This window comes from Exophiala viscosa (assembly GCF_022695815.1).
Source record: "Exophiala viscosa unplaced genomic scaffold EDD37scaffold_1, whole genome shotgun sequence".
Taxonomy (NCBI): Eukaryota; Fungi; Ascomycota; class Eurotiomycetes; order Chaetothyriales; family Herpotrichiellaceae; genus Exophiala; species Exophiala viscosa.
Genome location: NW_026944353.1, coordinates 868793 through 890400, shown reverse-complemented (window position 1 = coordinate 890400; position 21608 = coordinate 868793). Strand labels below are relative to the sequence as shown.

The following is a 21608-nucleotide window of genomic DNA, read 5'->3' as shown; positions in this document are numbered from 1 at the left end:
GTCATAAGTGTGAATGCAACAACCACAACCCAGGTCGCATAATCCAGGACGCCATGCTGGAGACGACTTGGGAAAGGGGCAAGTGTTCGTACCCAACGATAAAAAGAGAAAACTCTCAACGCCAGCCGCTTGTTCACGAATGTAGCAAAAAGTCCGCCAACTCCTTGTCCGCTTCCGACCAGTTTCCCGGATTGTCAACATCCAGGCCCATATGCCGTGCCATGCGCTCTCCCGCCGACATCTTCTTGTTCTCGACAGCCTCGAAAGGAGACCCGTTGTCGCCCATCACGACATCCTGATCGATTTCCTCAAATGGAGACAAGTCCTCGAGATCGAGACCATCAATGCCCTCGAGACTGACCATCCAAGGATCATCCTCTGTGACCTTTTCCGCCGTGGCTTGTTGGTCTTGCGCTGCGGGAAGTTCCTTGTCGCTAGCAATCTCTGGACTCTTGGATTTGTCGGTGGATGTATCGGTAAGATGGCCGTTGGGACCTTCTACTATCTTTCTCCACCTGTCGCTCGTGTTGCGGTACGCCTCGTAAAACTTCCGTTGTTCTTCCTGTTGCTTTTCCTGCGAGGCGAAAAGCTCGTCCCATTCGTCACCACCAAAGATGACACTTAGTTGATCAAGTGTAATATTGCTATGTCTCCAAGGATCGCCTTCTTCTTTCACTGTAGATTCATTGATTTTTGCAGAAGCACCAGTCGCGGTCTGGCTCGGAATCCTGGCCATATCAGTAGGAGTGGCTGCACCGCCTTCGCCTTTGACATTGGCAACCACTGCGGCTTTGCTCTCTGGCTTTGGTAGAGACTTCTTGATCTGCTTGAGGTTTTCATCCAAGTTAAAAGCAGACCGTAAAGACTCATGCAGAAAAGCCAGAGGGTCAGTGACTGGCTCCATATCCAACTTGTGTGCGAGATTGTGGTGCTGATCCAGCTCAACTTGCGTGGTAAAGCCTTTAAGTTGATGCTCGCAGCCTTGCACAGAACACTTGAATACCTCTGCTGGCTTTGGAGCTTTTGCCGCCTGTGGGGAAGTAGTGACCGAAGGTGTGCCAGCAGCACTAGGCGCGGTGGGTTGAGTCTTCTTACGTCTCTTCGGGTCCGCTGGAAGCTTGAGGTCTTCTTGTTTGAGTCCCGCATTTCCGTACCAAGCCGGGGCTCCTTGTCCTGGTTGAGCCCCAAGTTGAAATGGAGGCTGTGAGGAAGTTGGAGCAGGGGGAACCTGGTTCCCAGTTGATTTCTTGCGTTCTTGATCCTGCAGAAGGCTCAAGTTCTCTGGAGTCAATTGTGCAGGCTGTTGACGTTGTTTGTTGGGGATTTGTGCCATGGTCTGCTGAAATCTGGCAGTGATATTGTTGATGATCGCCTCTACATTATCAGCGGTGATGCTGAAATGATCTGCCAATTCAAAGGTCCTGTTTGGCAATGACGACTGCTTGAACTGGAAAAACAACTGGAATTTCTGCAGTTGAAGTTGTTTGATGGCCCCATCATCCGGTTCCATACGATAGATTGCCATGAGGAACGCATCGAACCTTCCCAGCATGTTCTTGACGTTGTCGGAAGTCAAGATCCTGGCAATTCGTTGTCTACTGGCCGCGTCCATATTCGTGATTGGGCGCAGCTTCGGCATGTTGGCCCTAACCTCGTTGCCCAGCTCAGCTACCTTCCTTGCCGCCGCCTGCTGCCGCTGCAAGTTGATGAATTGTTGCTTCTTGGTCGGATCCAGGGCATTGAATTGCTCCTTGCTCATTTGTGATGGCATCTTGTTGGCATCGATCTGTGGTTGAGATTGCTTGTTGATATTCGGATTAGGCACTTCCATCAAGTCATCATCGCTTAATCGCTTTGCTGCTTTGCCATCCGGCAGGCCCGGCGTTCCTAGAGGTCGGGTTTGCCCTGTTGCTTGGGCTGAAGCTGGCCGTTGCTGCTGTTGCTGGCCTTGCATAGGAGCACCTTGGTTCTGTGGCTGTTGTTGTTGCATTGCAAATTGCTGGCCCTGTTGAGATGACGTGGGTTGCATCGGCTGAGTCATTCCTTGGGCCGCCTGCTGCTGCATGGCTTTCTGTTGCATTTGTTGGCGATGACGCTGCAGGATCATTGCACGAATTTGGTCGTCGGAATGGTTTGCTAGTTTGGGGTTTGCGAGTCGAACCTTCTGTATATCTGCTTGAGTCGGCATACGAGGCTGCATTGGACCAGAAGGACCAGAAGGAGCAACAGGCGCTTGGCCAGGAACGCCTTGCATTGGCATTTGTGGCGTCTGTTGCATCTGTTGCATCTGCTGCATCTGCTGCATCTGTTGCATTTGTTGCATCTGTTGCATTTGTTGTGATTGCTGGTTCTGGCCTTGCGGCGCGTTGTTCTGTTGTTGTTGCATACTTCGGGTCTTCATGATATGGGCGAAATGAGTGGCCTGGATGTCAAGAACATGGGAGACTGGCCAATTTTGCACGGGGTTTTGAATGAGCCACTGCTTGAGTTGATACCATGTTTTCATATCTGGCAAGGGTGTATGCTGTCTGATGTTGTTGAACACCGCAGGGGGCACTGGCTGTTGGTCCATGATCTTCATCTGCGGTTGAGTTAACTGTTGACGAGAAGCTTGAGGTTGTCCCTGCTGGTTCTGCGGAGGCGGCTGCTGCTGCTCCTGTTGTAGCTGCTGTTGCTTCGACTGTTGCATCTGCATTTGGCGTGTTTGTTGTCTCATCATGTCTGGGGCTTGGGGGCCTAGCATACTCATATCTGGGGCCATCTGCGTCGTGGCACCTTGGGACAGTGACTGCGACATAGGCAAAGCACCTGGAAGGAAAGCGCCTTTCTGCATCTGGGCCATAGGCTGGGGCTGCTGCTGCTGTTGAGGCTGTTGCTGTTGCTGTTGCTGTTGCTGATGTTGCTGTTGCTGTTGCTGATGTTGCTGTGGCTGCGGCTGTTGTTTTTGCGGTTGCATACCTTGAGGCTGTTGTGACAAACTTCTCCTCATATTCCCACTCTGTTGGAACTGTTGCAGAATATTACGCCACTCACTTTGTGGTTTCTGGCGGAGGATCGCTTGAAGTGGAGCAGGGAAGTTTGCCAGAGCTTGCTCTTTCGAATTCGTCTGTTGTGGCTGTTGTTGTTGTGGCTGCTGCTGCTGCTGTTGTTGTTGGCCCTGCTGTTGCATGGCATTGTTCATTGGCATTTGCTGATTCATCATAGGCGTACTCGAGGGTGGACGAGGTATTGTCTGAGGACTCGCTCCTGTAACATTGGGATTGACCGGGCGGTTGATGGCTTGAAGAGGGGTGCTCGTCTGCGGTTTACCTTGTCCTTGACCACGTTGTCCATTCATCTGTGCCTGCGCAGCAGCAGCTTGAGCCTGGGCCTGGGCTTGAGCACGCGCCTGCGCCTGCGCCTGATTTTGAGCTTGTAATTGTGCTTGCTGCATCTTCGTCGCTTGCGCTCGTTGCAGATGTTGTTGCTGTTGGAGATATGCCGGGTTCATAGTGTTCTGACCTTGCTGTCCCATTCTTTGGTTGGCCATCATCTGTTGTTGGATACGCAGTTGATCCGGCATCATGCTCTGACTGGTGCTCGCGGGGACAACGAGTTCACCTGTCTCTTGAGATCGCAATCCTTCTGCTTGCTGTCCCTGGAATCTGCCCATGTCTGTCAGAAGCCCATTCGCATTTCCATTCATGCCTTGACTCGTCGCGTTCTGAGGGGTTGCACTCTGTTGCTGGCCCATCATATTGGCGTTGTTATTCATCTGTGGTCCTCCCATCCCTGCTTCCATCTGCTTTTGTCTCCTAAATTCTTTGGTGGCAAGCATGCGGAAATAGTATATGATAGGATCTACCGACTTCTGAGTCAAACTTTGACGCAACTGCGGATTCATCTTCTCGACAATGTTTCGCATCTCGTCCTTTGCTGTGCTCTTAGCTAGTTCGGCGGCTCTAAGGTTGATAGTTTTGTTGTCTTCCGCTGTCAGTTCAGGTACTCCATTCTGTTGCTGCTGTTGCTTTGGTTGATTGTTTGCCTGCATCATGCCGGCTTGACCTTGGTTCATCTTTGGCATGCCTTGGTTCATCATCATTTGAGGTTGATTGAACATTGGCGAGCTTTGCATCTGCTGTTGCATGTGTTGAGGCATGCCCATGTTAGGGTTCATGTTCTGTTGCATTTGCTGCATCTGCGCGAAATTCTGGTTGGTCATTTGCATGTTTTGTTGCATAGGCATCTGCATGCCCTGCATCATAGCGGCGGCGCCCTGGTTAACTTGCTGAGCTCGTTGGTCCCGTATCCTGCCCAACTTCTCGCTGCATTCTTTCACGTAGTCTTCTCTGCTGGCGCTTTGCGTGAAACATTTACGTTCGAATTGTAGAGCAACCTCAATTGCACGAGGTAGTTCGACAGGAGGTCTGACCAAACGAAGCGAGTCGACCAGCAACTTGATCTGTCCGGCTCGATCTCTGATACCGACATTGGCCTGCCATCCGGTGAATGGCCCTTGACTATTCAGCATGTCAAAGATATGCTGCTGAACCGAAGGATGGCTTAGGCTCATTTGTCCGCCCATCTGCTGAGACATTGCCCTCGGCATCTGACCTCCCATCTGGCCAGCCATTTGCCCGCCCATCTGCCCTCCCATTTGCCCGCCCATTTGACCATTCAACTGCCCTCCCATCTGTGGTCCCATTTGGCCAGCCATCTGCTGAGCCATGGTCATCTGCTGCATGTTATTTGGCATCCCACGACCCATGCCCGCCATATTTTGGAATTGTTGTGGATTCATGGTTTAGATAGAGTCGCCGTGGCGGCCAGAACGTGCCTTCTACGGCATTCGACCTTTCCGAGCCGGACTATCACTTGGTAGACAGGGCGTGACACACCTCGAAGTCCCGGCCAGCCGGAATAGTGAAGTGATCGCGGCGAGAAGCGAACGCAGGTAGGGAGGTAGTAGTAGGGGTCTGGTGAAAGTCACACAACTCGTACTCCAAAACTGAGTCAGGCTGAACGACGAAAAGGTCTTGGTGACACGATCCGCGACCAGAAGTCGAGCACGGACTAGGCTTGTGAAGAGGGTGGAGGCCGGCGAGATCTCGAGGATTCAGGCATAAGGATAGGAAGAGGATATCTTCAGGCAGGATAAAATGGGTGAAGGGATAGTCGGACTGCAGTCAATACTGGACTCGAGGCTTAGAGCAGCTGGAGTAGAAGTATGGCGCCTGAAGAGTCAGATGTGATGTGGTTGGGCGCCAGTAAGGCGCGTCGTATAGAGTCAAGCCAATGTTTCCACGATATTTTGACCGGTACTGGTGTTTTATTGGTCTCGTGGTTGGAACTTTAGCGGGTAAGGAAGTGATAGGTATTGGGTTGGCCGACGTATAAACAGTACAAGTTGTGGTAGAGTCAAACAGGTGAAGGTGAAGAGTTGTCAATGCGAAATAGTTCGACTAACGACGCACATGTAAGTATAGGTATGGAGTTATGGATTCTTGCAGGTGACGAGCGCAGGAAGGAAGAAGCCACGGGAGGGTGGGGAATGAGCAAGGCTCGACTAAGTTATCCATCTTCCCAAACTTTCAGGCTTTGCTGGCGTTCGCCTGGCACGCATGGGGACAGGGTTTATTACTTTAAGGAAGGACGCAATTCTAACTTAGGGGCTAACGGGGTTAGAAGATCGCCTAGCGATTGCCCTTCCCAAGCCGGTCTAACTTAAGCAACGTCACTCAACACCTTGCAACACCATTGCTGTACAGTAAAAGTCGCGCATGACCACTCCGCAACCATCCGCGCACTTCGCTCTTCTGCGATACTCGCATAGAGAGTTGAAAGGGGCACAAGAGCCGCTCGTCACCGATTACGAGTAAAGGGCTGCGACACTTCTCCCTCCTTATCCTTGTCGCACCATTGCTTATTGACTCCGGACGTTGCGACATGATCAATCACCCTTATACGAGCGACCATTGACGGGCTCTCCTGGTCGCATTTGTACAACTAGCAATATGGCCTCTTCGGTAGGCTCAGATGTGTTTGCGCTGTTGGCATTCTTGATGATCTCGATCGCGGTCCTCCTTCTTCTACGACATTACCTTCCTCTACGAACGACTCCTGCGTTCCTACTAGTTCCGATATACCTCGCCCTTGTCCTTCCCGTCAGTGCTATCCTTCTAGTCCCGATCGACCTCGCTTCCAGTGCGCATGAGCAAGAACATGGCGACAAAGGGATATGGCTACCAGCCAGGGCGGTCCTGGTTTCGTGGAGGATCGTATACTGGCTGACCTTCATGTTGACATGGGTGGTGCTGCCTCTCTTAGCAGAATACATGGATGCTGGATACCGCGACCCTAAGGCTCGCATGATATACTCTCTACGGTCCAATGGCAAATACCAACTCATCGTCATCTCATGCGGTGTCGTCGGCTTGATCTACATGATCTTCTCCTACGGATTCGACTTCACGGCCATAAGGGGGTTGGTTATGGCGCTGGCATATGTATGGGGCTTGATGCTTGCCATTTACCTCATGGGTCATGGTCTCGTCGCGATACCCAGGAAGATGTTCCGCAAAGCAGACATTGCCGGTAGTTTGCGCCGTGTGCAAGCCCAGGCGCCTAAGGTTCACGAAAAGTTGGAAGAAGCCATTGTCGCATTGGATGAACTGGAGGCGCAAGTTATGCAATTGAAGCAAAGGAAGACGGGAACAGCTCGCGACTTTCAGGAATGGATAGACGAATTGGTCGATATGACCGGTCAGCCCGAGAGTCGAATTTTCGCAAACCTGACCACCATTGACGCTTCGGCCAAAGTCCCAGCGGTCATCACGGAACGATATCTAGCCGACCTGACTCGAAGGCTCGTACGAGCACGACATCGCCGAGCCAGATACATCCATGAATGGGACAGCATCGTCCAGACAGCGTCCGATCTACAAACGATCATGGACTCCAAAGCCTCCAGAAAGTTGGACTTTGGCCGATCATCATCGCGCTTAAACTTCATGACGCCGTTCATGCGCTACCACCTACACGTCCACATCATACCAGCACTTCATATCGTCTTGGGAGGCATTTTATCCCTCGCCTCCGTCGCCGTGATATGGTCCGAAATCATCAAATTCCCAGCACCTCAACTCTCAGTCGTCAGTCTGACAGTCATCCACCACCCCAGCAACAAGAACTACCTAATCGGTCTGGGCGGCCAACTCCTGGCATCCATGTGGATCACATACATGTGCGTATGTGCCCTCAGCAGCGTCAACGACGTTCCGACCTGGAATCAACGAGCCCTCGTCAAGCGCAACACATACGCCGAGTCGGCATGCTGGTACGCCGGACAAATCGCCAAATTGACAGTGCCATTAGCCTACAACTTCCTCACTTTTCTGCCGGAAGACGTTCAGAAAGCATCCACATTCTACCAGTTCCTCGGTCGACTGATCAATTTGACTCCGTTGGGGACATGGTTCGACTATTTGTTCCCCATCTTCGTTTTGATACCCGTCTGTGCCGCACTGTTCAACTTGTACGGCCGAATCAAGAACGTTTTCGGGTTTGATATTCTCGAGGACGACGAGGAGGCCGAGAATCCATCTGGTTATGGGACCGGCGGGTGGCGTGAAGGCCGCGACCTGATCGCGCGTGATCTTCAGGGTAATCGGACGACAACACTGGGTCTAAGCGACTCGCCGCGGCCGTCGCTTGACACTGCGCGACCTTCAGGGGCACCGACGAGATGGGTTCCGCCTGCACAGCGCAGTGCCGCCATAGGGGGCGCGACGTCTTCCAGACCAACTGCTCGAGCGGCGCTCGATCCGGAGCCCGACGAGGAGAACTTCTTTACGCTTTTTGGCCGCAGAGTCAAGAATACGATTGACACGATCGACACGCCGAAATGGATGCAGCCTTCTTCCCGGTCCGGATCAGGCTTCAAGGTGCCGAAATGGATGGGCGGATCTGCATCTGGGAATGCTGATAACGACTCTGCGCCTTCGAGTAATCAATCTGGTCAGAGTAATAACGTCCTCGGGCTGTTTGGCTCGCGGAATGCTGATGGACGGATCATGTTATAACATTTGATATAGAGATTACTTTAGACATTGTGCAGCAATACTAATGATTGACGTCTTTCACATATTCAACAAACTTCTGGCTTCTGACCAACACGATCATCATCTTGAGTACTCCTTACTACAAGCTTGAGATCATTACCTGTACATTGTACATTGTGGATTGATACTGCAACCCCTTAGCGAAGACCTAATGAAATGTCAAACATCAATCTCGCATAATCGTAATCTCATTGTTTGTTATCCTCCAGAAGCGTTATTAATTAATCTTTGGCCGTAGTTACATACAATTCATCGCTATTATATTTCTCTCATGCCACCCGTTAGTCCTGGTGACTCTGGCCCCATTGGGTATCTGCCATCCGCTCCCGCTCCAACAGCGCTGGCGGGTATAGGCCGAGGAGGCCCTCCACCCAGGCCACCTCTCATACCGGGTCCGCCTCGCGTCCGCGGTCCTGCACGGGGAGCACCACTCATGCCGGGGATTTCAAAGTCGGGATTTCCTGCAAGCAGGACATCACGCTTCGCCTGGTGTTGCCGTCTCGCGGGACCAAGTGAGCTGAACTCCCCACCGTTACCTGGTCGCCAATTGGGATTGACTCCTCGCTGGCTGACGGAGGTGAAGTTACTGGCTTCGCTCTCGGCAGGCGACCGAGCGCCTGGCAGGTCTTCGTAGGAATTTGTTTGTGGCAGTCTGGTGACCGAGTCCGGTCGGTATGGTCCAGGTGTCAAAAGAGGAGGCACTCTTGATTGGTTTTGTAGCGGAGGGTTTTGTGGCATGGGTGGCATGGTATCGGGGTCGGAGGCAAAACGCGGGTCGACATCTTCATAATATACATCACTCTGACCACCAGAATTTACACGGTTCTTTCGGGGTCCGGGGGGGTAGCCTCCCACGTGGCTTCCACTGGTAGGGAGCTCAATTGCAGACCCTTGATAGCGCCCTGGAGACCCGGGCTGAGCAAAGTCGTTGGTGGACGTATTGTTCCATGCAGCACGCGGAGGAACGTATCTGCGAAAGTCAGTTTCAGATAACATGCTTGACCGCTTCTCACTTACTGATCTTGAATTTGTGATCTTGAATTAGACTCTCTCGAAGTGCTCGGCAACTCTGCAGCTTGAGATGGAAGAGGGGGCATGGCTGGAGGTAAAGAAGGTTGACGAGCAGTTCCACTCGGAGACTGCAGTCGGCTTCCGTAGGATGGCATCCGTTGTCCTCCGGGAGACTGTGCGCGGGCGCCGTACGGAACAGCTTGCTCTTCACCACTGGTCACGGTAGTATATACAGACGGACTGATTGTGTCACCCCTGTTGGGCGATCCGTTTTCGATGTATGGTGTCGAATTGGCAATGGGCCCGAACGGTCCCATTCTATCCTGATAGTCCTCGGGTGGTGTGACTCTGTCCGGTCCATTGCCTCTGTAACCTGGCGGAGGACGACCTTGCCCACCTGCCATCATTGCACCGGCTGCCATAGCTCCCCCAACAGCGCCAGCGGCACCCGGCGGAGGATAGCCACCTCTACCACGTCCGCCATAATTTCCTCTCATTTCCGTCGAGAATCCACCGCGACCAGGGTAGCCTTGAGGTGGTGGAGGTCCCCTGGGACCATAACCGCCACGTTGAGGGTAACCTCCCCGAGAGGGATGGCCACCCCTGCCACGTCCGCCGTAGGTTCGACTACCCGGTGGAGGGACCGAGCCGTCGCGGTAAGGACCTTGAGGAGGTACAGAGCCATCGCGGTAGGTTGCTGGTGGTGGGACGGATCCTGATCGATAAGCACCACCGGGGTTTCGTTCTTCTCCGGATCTTCTGCCTTGGGGAGTCATCGCGGCGCCGACAGGAACTGGAGGAACGTTTCCGAACTGATCTGTCGGTCCGCTGTAAGGGGGTCGACTGCTTGCTCGAGAACCAGGAGGGTAGAAGCGTTCCGAAGCACCGTCCCTTGTGGTCGCTCCATCGGTAGACAATGCTTGTGATCTCAGGGGCTGAAGTTCTTCATCAGGCCTATGGTTCGCGTCATATGTCGCAAAGTTTGGCAACCTGTCTCCGCCAGGAGCACCATTGACCATGGGCATTGTGGGCTCTGCTGTGGTGAAGGTATTGGTCTTGCTCTCCTGCGCCTGTCTGTTGTAGAAATTCTCCCCGCTCATTTCGGCATTCTCTGCGATTCTCTTCTTGCGCGCCTTGCGCGAGACCAAAGTTCTCCTCATGGCACAGGTGACCACCCCCGAAGCCGCGATCAAGATTGTCGAGGCGAGCACGATCCATCCTGCCCATTGTAAATGCGGGACAAACAAGAGGATATCAACCAAGAAAGCCAGGAGTGTGACGAGTAAAGTTGGCAGCAGGAGGATCAGAAGGCCCAGCAAATATCGGGCAGAGTGCGATGGAGAATGCAAGTGAGCGGCTGCAGCCAAGGCAAGGCAAACCAAGTTCATGAACGCAGCGACCGGGTGGACGATGAGGAGCGACGATAAGGAATGCCTGGTGCTCGACGGCAAGCTGAAGTCTGAACTAGAGCTGGACAAGTCATCTGCAGGGATGTCAGTGATCTTTTGTGCCATCTACGGGTCAGAATTGGTCATTACCCGTTGTATATCCCACTCTTATACCACTGCATCCTGTGGTAGTACAATAACCGAAGACACCAAAGTTGACACCCTTATAGGTTGCGATAGGGATTCCTTTGACCACGGGAGTGGATATGACGGAGAGGAGTAGAAGGACGAAGGATATGAACAGTAGGACCGTCAGAGGAGTCGCGGGTTTCAACATTTTTGGAAGTCGCAAAGTGGGATGCCGTTGGAGGATGCACGGGTGCACCACAGGATGATTTGTTCAAGTGAATGGCGCGATTGCGCCGAGTCGAGTAAGGAGAGAGGTGCGCATGGATGAATGGTGATATGGAACGAGCGAAAGTGGTGGGTGTTGAGAGTGAGTGCAAGTATAGCACAGAGGCTACAAGTTTTACTGTGATAGACTGTACTGTACAATAAGTGAATGGATCGGCAGCGTGGAGAGAATGAGGTGGTGGTGGTGGTGGTGGTGTTGAAGCGAAAGAGGCTGTGCAGTGGTGCAGAGTGCATGCGGTTTTGAGATCCAAAACCGGGAAAGGAGTGGATTTCTGGGTTTACTGTGGCCCTCCACTGGGTCACTGGGAGGCTGCTTCAGATTGGAAGTTGCGTCTACCAAGTGGAGGAGAATCGTCCAAGACTCGTCGACATTGTCCGGCCGACAGTTGAGCCACGGACCTTAGTAGCTTAGCACTGCTTAGGTTGATGCGTGGGAAACATGGTTCAAAGTGTAAAAAGGAACAGACCAGCCCCCAGCAGTATGTCCGTCCCATTGTGTGTAGATGTTTGGATACCTCAAGATGATGGCCTCACGCACATCATGATACATACAGTACATAGTCTCCGTTGTCAATGACTCTGATGCTGACGTTGACAGTGAAGAAGGACAAACGGCTTTCGTGGGTCAAACATGTTTCGAGGTCCCCGTCCACGTCCACGTCCACTTCAACTTCAACACGCGAGAACCTGGAAGATTACAGCGCGCAATCTCCTCCAAGGAAATTGGTCACGTGTAGGCCGCGTTGGTGGCATGATGATTGAAAGAACCAGCTTGGATCTGTGGTACTCTACACGCAAGAGCCATCAACGACATAGTCCGTATTTTCTATTCAAAATGCAGTCAGTTATTCAATGGGAGATCTAGGGTCCGTCTCGAACCAGGGTCGAACCTTTAACTCCGAACACTTAAGGGCTGATGGCTTTATCTATCAAGATCAGTGACCTGTTGTCATTGTTGTTGGCTGTCATGAACATGCTGAAATCCGACGTAATATTGACGATGTTCTTCCCGCAGAACAGAATCAATTCATGCCCTATAAGAGGAAACCCGCTCGCCAAATGCCAGCCTGTGAATCCATAATCGCTCACTGTACAGGGAGCAACAGTGACCATACAGCCAAAGTGGTGGTCACTCTCGGGAGTAGCCCATTGCAGATGATTCGAATATCATGCGCGCAAAGCATCCTCTGAGCACACCACCTTTTCCATGGATGCTCGGCGGTCCGCAATGAACTCCCAATGTCATGGGAACCATAACTCAGCACGAGGGAAGGCCCCCAGAAAAAAGCGGTAGTGGTTACCAGGTCAGTTCGGTTCTCTAACTCTTCTAAATACAACTACCTAGTCAACTAGCCCAAGGCATTGACCATATTCTTCTTGGCCCGAAAACGAACAATTCGCCGAACCATATGGACAGCGGGGTCTGTATGCATTCATTGCAAAAGAGATCAGGCAAGCAGTACCCCGTACATCTTGATTAATGCGCTACCCAGGACTCTGCGACGAGGCATCTCTAGGTTACAGTCGCACGCAAGATTCGTGTTCTTGTCCTGGGACAAACTTTTCTAGGCGTGCACCGCTTCCAGGTTATTTCGATAAGCGAGCCCAATCGCTATGGGCACGGGGCCCCTATAAGCACGGTGCGACGTCATTCCGTAAGATCTGGGGGGCATGACAAAGACAAGGATGGGTTTTTGGGGCGTGGATGCCAAAAGCATGGGTACCCCTCCTCCGATTTTCGATCTTTTTGACATCTGCAAGACATATCTTTCCCGCAATTCTACGAGCATCAACACTGCATTGCATGTGGTTGATTTTCAAGCCTCACTTTCTTTCTTTGCTGCGCTGCTGACCACCACTGTCGTTCACGACCGTCTCTTACTACTTTACTCAATAGCAGTAGGAACAAGGGATGCGCGCGTCGAGTGTGAAAGAGTCACTTCGCACTAATCCTCCCCCAACGATACAATGAACGACCCTGGCCTTGATGGACCGATCGACGATGCCTACGATCAGGTCAGAGAAAATGTCATCGAAGCCAAGGATAAAGAGCATCCTCAGGATGACATGGATGAGGAAGAGGAGGAAAGAAACTTCTTGATGCCTGCAAGATGGTGGTATGCGTCGACCGGATTCCCTCTCGTTGCCGGCACGTTCGGCCCAATGGCCAATGCATTCAGTGTCTGTGCCTTGGTAGAGAATTGGAGAGTCTCGATCCCGCCAGGTGGCACAGAGGAACACGGTAAAGACATAAAGGACCCAGGATGGTATGCCACCCATCTCTCCTTTGGCGCCCTATGGCTCATACGTGACACTACAGGCTCATTGCTGTGAACGCCGTCTCACTCGTTTGCGCCTTGATCGCCAACATGTCACTCCTCCTTAACATGGCTCGCCGAGTGCCCTTCAAGATTGCCCAACCCATAACCATCCTAGGCTTCTGGTTTGCCTCCGTCCTCCTCATCGCCCTCGTTGCCGTGGCCGCTCACGACTTCCACGCACCCGGGGTGAAAGATCAGGCACTATCCCAAGCATATTACTATGCTATCTTCGCTGCCGGCCTATACCAGATCATCTCCTATCTGATGTGTTGTACCGTGTACGGTGCTTACAAAGGCTACTATAGCAGGGAATTCAAGCTCACCGTCGCTCAACGCACGTTGATGCTGCAAACCATTGCATACTTGGTCTATCTGCTTCTGGGAGCACTGGTGTATTCCAAAATCGAAGGGTGGAGGTTTTTGGATGCTGTGTTTTGGGCCGACTTCACCACTCTCACTATCGGCATTGGTGATGATTATACTCCGTCGACTCATCTGGGTCGAAGCTTAATCTTTCCGTTCGCCATTGGTGGTATCATCATTCTGGGTCTTGTGGTCGGGTCGATCAGATCACTCATTTTAGATAGAGGAAAGAAGAAAATGTCTGCTCGATTGACCGAGAAGAGCCGTGCTCGACTGGTCAAGGAGATCGCGAAAGCCACGCAGAGGAGAGACAAGCAGCGCAAGACCATCATGGGTATCAAAGGAGATACCGCAGCCGCATTGCAGGTCAAGCCAGGCGAAGAGAAAATTGCAGAACTCGACCGAAGGGCTGCCGAGTTTGAGGCCATGCGGAACGTCCAGGCCCGAGCCGCTACAGAACGCAAGTATATGAGCCTTGGGATCTCCGCCTTTGCATTTACATTCTTGGTATGTTGCACAATCAGCCCATAGAGGCGTTGGCTGACCATCTGCAGTGGACCATTGGGGCACTCGTTTTCTTCAAGGCAGAGCGGAATCAGGACTGGAGCTATTTTGAGGCTTTTTACTTCTCTTACACAACCCTCTTGACTATCGGATATGGAGACTTTCAGCCTATCAGCAACAGCGGCAAACCCTTCTTTGTGTTTTGGTCATTGCTGGCCGTACCCTCTTTGACGATCTTGATATCCGATATGGGCGATACTGTTGTCAAAACCATCAAAGACGTCACCATCTGGTTGGGTGAGATTTCTGTCCTGCCTAGCGATGAGAACAGCACGAAGGAGAGGTTGAAACATGGTATCTACAAAGCCACCCTGGGAAAGGCAGCTTCGCCTCACGAGGACGTCGAAAACGGCGCCGACGAGGCTGGTACGTCCGGATACCAAGAATTGCACCCCGGCTTAACGAAGCTGTTCAAGAGAGGTGGAGGAAGAAGGCGGCAACCAGAATCTAGAAAGGATCGCGCCAACCAAGACCACATGGCCAAAGACTTTGAGGACGCAGAAAAGAAAGACGAGGGTGAAGCTCGCGACAAAGGAGATCGCTGGGAAGAGGGTAAGAGTACTTTCCCTCCAGAGAATTGACGACTGACATACGTAGATGAACATCATTACCGACACGTCCTCATCAGTGCAATCCGACGAGTCTACGAAGACACCACAGCATCGACTCCGAAGGAATACCGATATGACGAATGGGTATATTTCCTGAGGCTGCTGGGCGAGGATGAGCACGATGCATCGGCCCACCGACATGCCGCGGACATTGAAAACGATTTTAGTGGACATGATGATGATACCACTCAGGCAAAAGCATTGGAGTTGAGCGGACAAGAAGGTGCGTTCGCATCGGGGACTGACAAAGCCCCGAACCAGAAAGGAGAGAAAGTCAAATGGAGCTGGATTGGCAACCGAAGCCCACTGATGGGCGACAAGGAAGAAGCTGAATGGCTTTTGGAAAAGTTGTTCATTCGACTGGAAGAGAGTCTTCGAGGAGAAGGAAATGAGAAGGAAGAACAAGTTAAGGGCGAAACAAAGAGGAATCATCCGCAAGAGGACGGGACGAACGAGCAGAGAGAAGCGACTGAGAAGCACATGCAGAGTAAAGAACAGGACAAAGATCCGGAAGAAAGGAAGAAACACGAGGAAGAAGACGAAGAAGGCTCGAGTGAAAAAACTGTGACAGGCGACGAATAATGGCTAGGGTGGTGTTGAGGCAAACAATGAAGAGTCGGACAAGGCTGACGGCGTTTGGATGTTCCCATTTGGGAAGCTTTTGTCGCTAATGATCTCCTTTTCTGGTTGGAATTGGGTAACACACAGGTTTTGAATTTAGCGAAGGCGTCGGAGGTCTTGTTTCGAAGGCATTGAAGGGCCAAAATCTGCATATCGGTATGTTTTTGGCTATTGGGAAGCATTGCCGGTCTTTGAGGCTGGATACTCAGGTGTCGATATCCATAGTCGTATACTGTACAAAGGAAGCACGAAGACTATTACGACTTACCTGGTAGGTATGCATTGTTCCATTCTCCCGTAATCAGAGTATCTTATCTCTCGGTATAAATGTACCCCGATAGTAAGTCGTCATCAGGCAGAGACCACCCCCAAGATCTCACGCCACCGCCGCATACACCCCACCCCGCCTTGCATCCCTCTCGCTCTCGAAAAGTCCGGGGCTACTGTAAGTCGACGTAACCGAGGTCACTCGATACGAGGACATCCCCCAGCATTTCCAACTCGAGGAGTCTTCACCTAGAGGCATGTAGATACGAGAACCTCGTACTCGCACCTGACCTTCTATCAACTACACTCATGGAGAACGCCTAGATATGATGTTCATAGGGAGGGTTCAACAAGTCCTGCGAAGGCCAGCCTATCGCGAAGTGAATCATCGATAACTGCCTGGCATTCCAGATTCATATGTGCGAGACGCACCTCGGTATAACTCGAAATGTGCTGGTGTTTGCCTGACATCCGGTTTCGCCGCTCGGTCCATCTCAGGTCATCACTGCAGCATCACTCCACCATTCACAAATCCTGGAGTCTGTCGCCAGTCGACTCCGGGCGGCTCCCCACCCCATACTTACCTATGGACACACCTCACTGACAGCGCTTGAAATTGCTCGAATTTATAAACATCCACATGTCGATCACTTCCGCCACCACCCCCATGTGTTTCAACCAGGATCATGTCATACGTGCAACACTCCTTTGGCCCGCCTACGAACCCCTCACGAGGCCATCGCACGGACTTCGGAATATGATCCGGTGCCTTTTGCCCTTGGAAACCCATCCGGGGGAAATCGAGACGCGGGGTTATAAATACGCACATAACGACTTGCATATGATCTTGCGAGATCGGCACATCTACCTCCGTTGCACGTTGTCCTTTGTTGTTGCTTCAAAAATCGAAGGCATAAGCTGAACAAGGCCAAAATACCTGAAAGATGGGCTCTCATCAAATAGAAGAGGTAGATGTCCTGCTCGTCGGGGCTGGATTCGCTTCCTTTACCCTGCTAAATCGGTAAGCTCGAGGCCCCAAGCAATACCCACCTCACGAGTCCGCTAACATGCCACAGACTCCGCAAGCTCGGATACTCTGTGCGTATCTTCGAAAAAGGTGCTGCCAGTGGAGGCATCTGGTACTGGAATTGCTACCCAGGCGCTCGTGTCGACACTGACACACCTATCTACCAACTTTTCGACAAGGAATTATGGGAAGACTTCACCTTCCACGAACGGTACGCCGGCTGGAAAGAACTCCGGCGATACTTTGACCACGTCGAGAAGAAATGGCACGTTCGAGACTACACCTCCTTCAACAAGAACGTCGACAGCGCCGCCTTTGACGAAGACCGGCAACAATGGCTCATCGAATGCGCGGACGGCACTGAGATCTACGCACGCTGGTTCCTGCCGTGTATCGGCTTCGCAAGCAAACGATATACACCACCCTTCCCTGGTCTGGGTAACTTCCGAGGCGACATTTACCACACAGCCGTCTGGCCCCAGCACGGCGTCAACCTCAAAGGTAAGCGTGTTGCCGTTGTCGGCACAGGCGCTTCTGGCATTCAATGCATTCAAGAGCTGGGCGATATAACGAAGGAAATGACGATCTACATGCGCACACCAAACATGTGTCTGCCCATGAACCAACGACAACTCGACGAGAAAGAGGAAGAAGAAAAGAAGAAGAACGGCTGGTACGAGCAACAAATTGAAGCCACACGCCACACCTTCGCCGGCTTCACATACGACTTCGTCCAGCGCAAGACCTTCGACGACACCCCCGAAGAGCGCGAGAAGTTCTACCACGAGCTCATGGTCGAAAAGGGCGGTTTCAACTTCTGGCTCGCCACATACAAGGACATGCTCTTCGACCTTAAAGCCAATGAAGAAGCCTACAACTTCTGGCGCAAACAGATCCTAAAACGACTCAAGGACCCTGAAAAGCAAGCGCTGTTCGCGCCCGAGGTCCCGCCTCACCCATGGGGCACGAAGCGTCCATCCCTCGAACAGCGGTTTTACGAAGTTGTCGACCAGCCGCACGTCAAGGTCGTCGACGTCAATAAAGCGCCCATCGAGGAAGTCACGGCCACCGGCCTCAAGACGAGCCAGGGCCAAGTCGATGTCGACGTCATCATTCTGGCGACAGGCTTCGACAGCGTCACTGGATCCCTAGCCCAGCTGAATATCCAGGGGACCAAGGGCGGGACTATAGCCGATCACTGGAAAGATGGTACAAAAACGGCAATGGGAATCGCCATGCCCGAGTTTCCTAACATGTTCTTCCTTTATGGTCCGCAGGCGCCTACCGCGTTCAGTTCGGGACCAAGTTGTACGCAGTTCCAGGCTGAGTGGGTGGAGAAGGCGTTTAAGATAATCAAGGAGAAGGGTATCACGAGACTGGAGGCCACCCAGGAGAGTGAAGATGACTGGTGTAGACGTTTGAGAGAGGAGTGGGATGCTACGTTGTTTCCTATGGCGAAGAGTTGGTATCAGGGTGCCAATATCCCTGGACGGAAGGTTGAGCCTTTGAATTGGTGAGTCTTTACTTCACCCTTCACTATATCACGAAAGTATCTGCTAACAGAAAGACAGGGCTGGTGGCATGGTTGAATATGTGGGTACCCTGAATCGGAGTCTGGAGAATGATTTGCAGGGCTGGAAGGTTGAGACTGGCAAGTCATAAACTCGACTCCTGTTAGCCTGTAGCATGATGGTTGGCGACGCGTATACTGCTCCGCTCAGTGTAAGGCAGTTGATGGGACAGATTAGCGATTGATCTACATCGCAGGTCAGAAAAAGACAAGACAAGATGGGATAAGACGGCGCGCTGGTTTGGTGTACCTCAGGACGAAAGTATTGCAATGTGACTGAGTCATGAAATGGTGAAGAGGGACTTGGTATCACAGTTACCCTATATCCTCGAAATCGAAAAGACTGTTCGCATTTATGGGTTAGCCTTATTCGAATGGTAAATATTGACTGTCTGCCTCCCGACGTGGTATTGGTAAGAGTAGAAACAACAATTTCTTGATCTCATCGGAAAGGGGCGCGCAGCCTTGTATTATGTAAGCAACCCCTTTTCATCATTCGGTGCACTATTTCAACGTCATAGGCGTCCTCCCTAGTTCGATCCAGTCTGCTGATGATCACGGACGCCGTTGTTGCAAATCTACTCATACTGAGTGTTGGTAATTGATCTACTCCTAACGTCAATCAGCCTCTTGAAGGCCGCCATCCCAAAGAGGCACGCCCAATCATCCGGTGACTCGTTGGCTCATAGACTCCTGCCCGCTCAAAATGATACACAGCACACTTTCGCGCCTCGCGGGCGTCCCGACATCTTCATTGTCTTCTTCTTCGAACATCAATTTCTCAGTCGATCCAGCCATCAGTAGCTTGTCGTTGCTTCTTGATTCGTCTCCGCGCCGCGTTCTTGCAGGACCGACAGTTGATGACGCCGCAACGTGAACATTCGAAGGCCTGCTTCTCTTTGGCAACCTCTCTTTCTGGAGACTTGTTGACGGCGGAGGTCTCAACCTGGACGCTGATCTTGCCGTGGCCTTCGTTCTTCTTGTTTGCCGAACTTCCATCCGAGAGCCTCGCCTTCTGGAAACAAGTCATACATTCAACCTCGACGATCTCATCTTTCAATGGATCGACTCCAACGAGCCAGCGCTTCGGAACTTCTTCCCTGTCAAGTTCGCGAAAGTGATGGGTGCAGCCCCAGACATCCCAATTCTCATCAGTTGGCTCCTCTCCAAAATCAACGGACTGCACTTCCCAGTCAATCTCGTGAGGATCGTCCAAGTTTGCAGGAGCAGTAACGGTAGGTACCGCCTCAGCCTCATTTGCCTCAGCAGGGGCAGACACTGGAGTGCTGCCGATAAGTGTGGAGGCTGCCTGGACAAGGTCGACTTCCGCAGGATCGACAGAGTAAAGCGCAAGGGGGCCAGCTGTAAACTCGGTTCCTGAACTCCCACCAATCTGTGCCACCAGCTCACCCAAGCGGTTCAGGTTCGCACTCTGCATTTCCATGGCTGTGAGAAGCGCCGCCATGCCAGGTGCGTGGGTATCGTCGACAGTCCTGTCTCCAGTAGTCGGGACAGGGTCAACCTGTTGTTGTGTTTCATCCGCATTGATTGGTTCGACTATTTCTGGTTGTTCGATGGATTCCCGTGGTTCATTTTCAGACTCGACATCGCCCTCCTCTTCCCCTTGAGACTCCTCGCCGTCCTCTCGAGCAGCGCTGCAGGGCTTCGATCGACATACCTTAATGGCTCGACCACACTCCCAGCAAAAATGCGCACCACAAGGGCATCCTGTCAAAGTCAGAAAGCTGTGTCGGTGAACACTGGGACAATGCAAAAGACTCGTGCTTCAATGGCATAGGTTTTCGCTGGAAAGGATACTTACTGATATGATCGCAACCATACATTCTCATTACGCCGGTACCACATCTTGGACAGGGTCTGTAATCGAATGTGTCGATGATGAATTCCCGCCCAGCATCTTTTGCGCAGGTGTGGTCCTCCGCGGCGAGCTGCTTACATTTCAGACAGATGGAAGCCTGGCAGACGTGGCAGTTGACTCTGGTGGCGTCCGCCTTGAACATGCGACGAGGTATGAAAGTTGAGCAGGTTGGGATCGGGCAGTAAAGCGGGTTCACGTCGTTCACTTCGTCCATTTTGGATTTGTAGATTTCGAGCTCGGCTGCGGACAAGATACCTCGAGCAACCTCGTGGTGTACGACTGTGCTACAACATTTGACAGGGAACCGTGTCATGTCGTTCATAGCATGCTGGAAATCCTCTTTGAGACAGGTGTAACAACATGGTTCTTTGCATCGTCTGCAAGGTGTCGAAAAGGGCTCATTGTTGGGGAATTCACAAAAGCAGATTTTGCAAACTGTCATGCCTGTCATTGGCATCGTTTTCGCACGCTTGCGAGGTGCCGTATCAGAATCTCGAGCAGGTTCCGTGACATGATATCGAGGATCACCAAAATCGCCATCGTGAGAAGCAACAGGATAAGATCGACCGGCGATAGAGATTTCGGGGTGTGTGCTAAGTGAGTTTGCCGCATCTGCGGCGGTAGCGAAGTGGAAAACAAAGTCTTGGATAATTCGTCCGCGCCTCTCAGCTCTTGTTCCCGAAACCGTAGCGCTCAGATATCCTTCCGAGGCCGAGAAGTGCCGTTCAATATCGCCCAGCGAGGTGACAGGGTCGAAGAGGACGCCTTGGACTATGAGCGACGTGGGACCTTGTCCGGCCATGGTGTTCAGGAGGCGTAGAGTGTCGTTGTCATCATGTGGTGGTGTTTCTGTGAGGGTTGGTGCTTCGTCTGATTTCGAGGTGGTTTCTTTTGATGCACGAAGGCGGCGCAGGAGAGTGAAGTGATGATGTGAAGTGTTGGGCGCAAAGGCGGTGGCAGAAGAGGTGTGGTGGATTTGGTGAAGACGTGGGGTGAGATGAAGGCCGCGAAGGAAGCGAGTAATTGACGCAGTGGCCATGGTGAAGTAGAAGGACTCCCTGGTACTGTATTTGGTAGCCAAGGCTGAGGGTGATGAGTATGGGATCTGGGGTATGATATAGGCAACCGGACTAGGCAGCTGGGACTAACAACCCCCCTGCAGACAATGTACTTACTGCGCAGCTCTCAATCAATGATTATCTACTGATCAAGTAGATATCTCTGGCTCTTTATAACAGTTTTAGATTGGATAAAAGAGTCCGTTCACCAGATATTGTATTTGAGTCATGTTTGCTGGTAGGTCAGCCTAGTGGATATGAGGCTGTACGATACTAGGCCACACAAATGCAGCGCTGCCTAAGTCCATCATGCAGGAGATGCTTATTGGTTCGCTTACGGATTGTTTGAATGCATATGACTCCCAAATGATCTATGGCCACGAGTTTCACATATCATAAAGCAAACCGGAGGTTG

The 21608-nt window shown here is 51.9% G+C and overlaps 6 protein-coding genes across 6 annotated transcripts; 3 read left to right on the top strand and 3 right to left on the bottom strand.

Moving 5' to 3' along the window:
* Positions 1-133: 133 nt before the first annotated feature.
* Positions 134-4756, bottom strand: EDD37DRAFT_644462 (uncharacterized protein; the record flags this gene model as incomplete). The annotated part of the gene is made up of 1 exon (XM_062817517.1): positions 134-4756. The coding sequence occupies one exon, from the start codon at positions 4754-4756 to the stop codon at positions 134-136; it is 4623 nt and encodes a 1540-aa protein (XP_062674562.1).
* A 1094-nt stretch (positions 4757-5850) lies between these two features.
* On the top strand, positions 5851-8252 carry EDD37DRAFT_16532 (LMBR1-like membrane protein-domain-containing protein). Its single transcript, XM_062809802.1, has one exon. It carries the CDS (start codon positions 5994-5996, stop codon positions 8058-8060), a length of 2067 nt encoding a protein of 688 aa, XP_062674561.1. The 5' UTR covers positions 5851-5993; the 3' UTR covers positions 8061-8252.
* Position 8253: 1 nt separating this feature from the next.
* Positions 8254-11199, bottom strand: EDD37DRAFT_16541 (SUR7/PalI family-domain-containing protein). Its single transcript, XM_062809803.1, has 3 exons — positions 10649-11199; positions 9117-10593; positions 8254-9069 (listed from the first exon to the last, which is right to left on the bottom strand). Exons 1-3 carry the CDS (start codon positions 10833-10835, stop codon positions 8358-8360), a joined length of 2376 nt encoding a protein of 791 aa, XP_062674560.1. The 5' UTR covers positions 10836-11199; the 3' UTR covers positions 8254-8357.
* A 1592-nt stretch (positions 11200-12791) lies between these two features.
* On the top strand, positions 12792-15452 carry EDD37DRAFT_16552 (potassium channel, subfamily K). The gene is made up of 4 exons (XM_062809806.1): positions 12792-13179; positions 13233-14103; positions 14151-14712; positions 14758-15452. The coding sequence occupies exons 1-4, from the start codon at positions 12881-12883 to the stop codon at positions 15351-15353; spliced, it is 2328 nt and encodes a 775-aa protein (XP_062674559.1). The 5' UTR covers positions 12792-12880; the 3' UTR covers positions 15354-15452.
* Positions 15453-16433: 981 nt separating this feature from the next.
* On the top strand, positions 16434-18656 carry EDD37DRAFT_16512 (cyclohexanone monooxygenase). Its single transcript, XM_062809800.1, has 3 exons — positions 16434-16680; positions 16736-18199; positions 18258-18656. The coding sequence occupies exons 1-3, from the start codon at positions 16604-16606 to the stop codon at positions 18346-18348; spliced, it is 1632 nt and encodes a 543-aa protein (XP_062674558.1). The 5' UTR covers positions 16434-16603; the 3' UTR covers positions 18349-18656.
* A 138-nt stretch (positions 18657-18794) lies between these two features.
* EDD37DRAFT_614954 (uncharacterized protein) lies at positions 18795-21313 on the bottom strand. Its single transcript, XM_062815568.1, has 2 exons — positions 20079-21313; positions 18795-19984 (listed from the first exon to the last, which is right to left on the bottom strand). The coding sequence occupies exons 1-2, from the start codon at positions 21172-21174 to the stop codon at positions 19038-19040; spliced, it is 2043 nt and encodes a 680-aa protein (XP_062674557.1). The 5' UTR covers positions 21175-21313; the 3' UTR covers positions 18795-19037.
* Between the last annotated feature and the right edge of the window lie 295 nt (positions 21314-21608).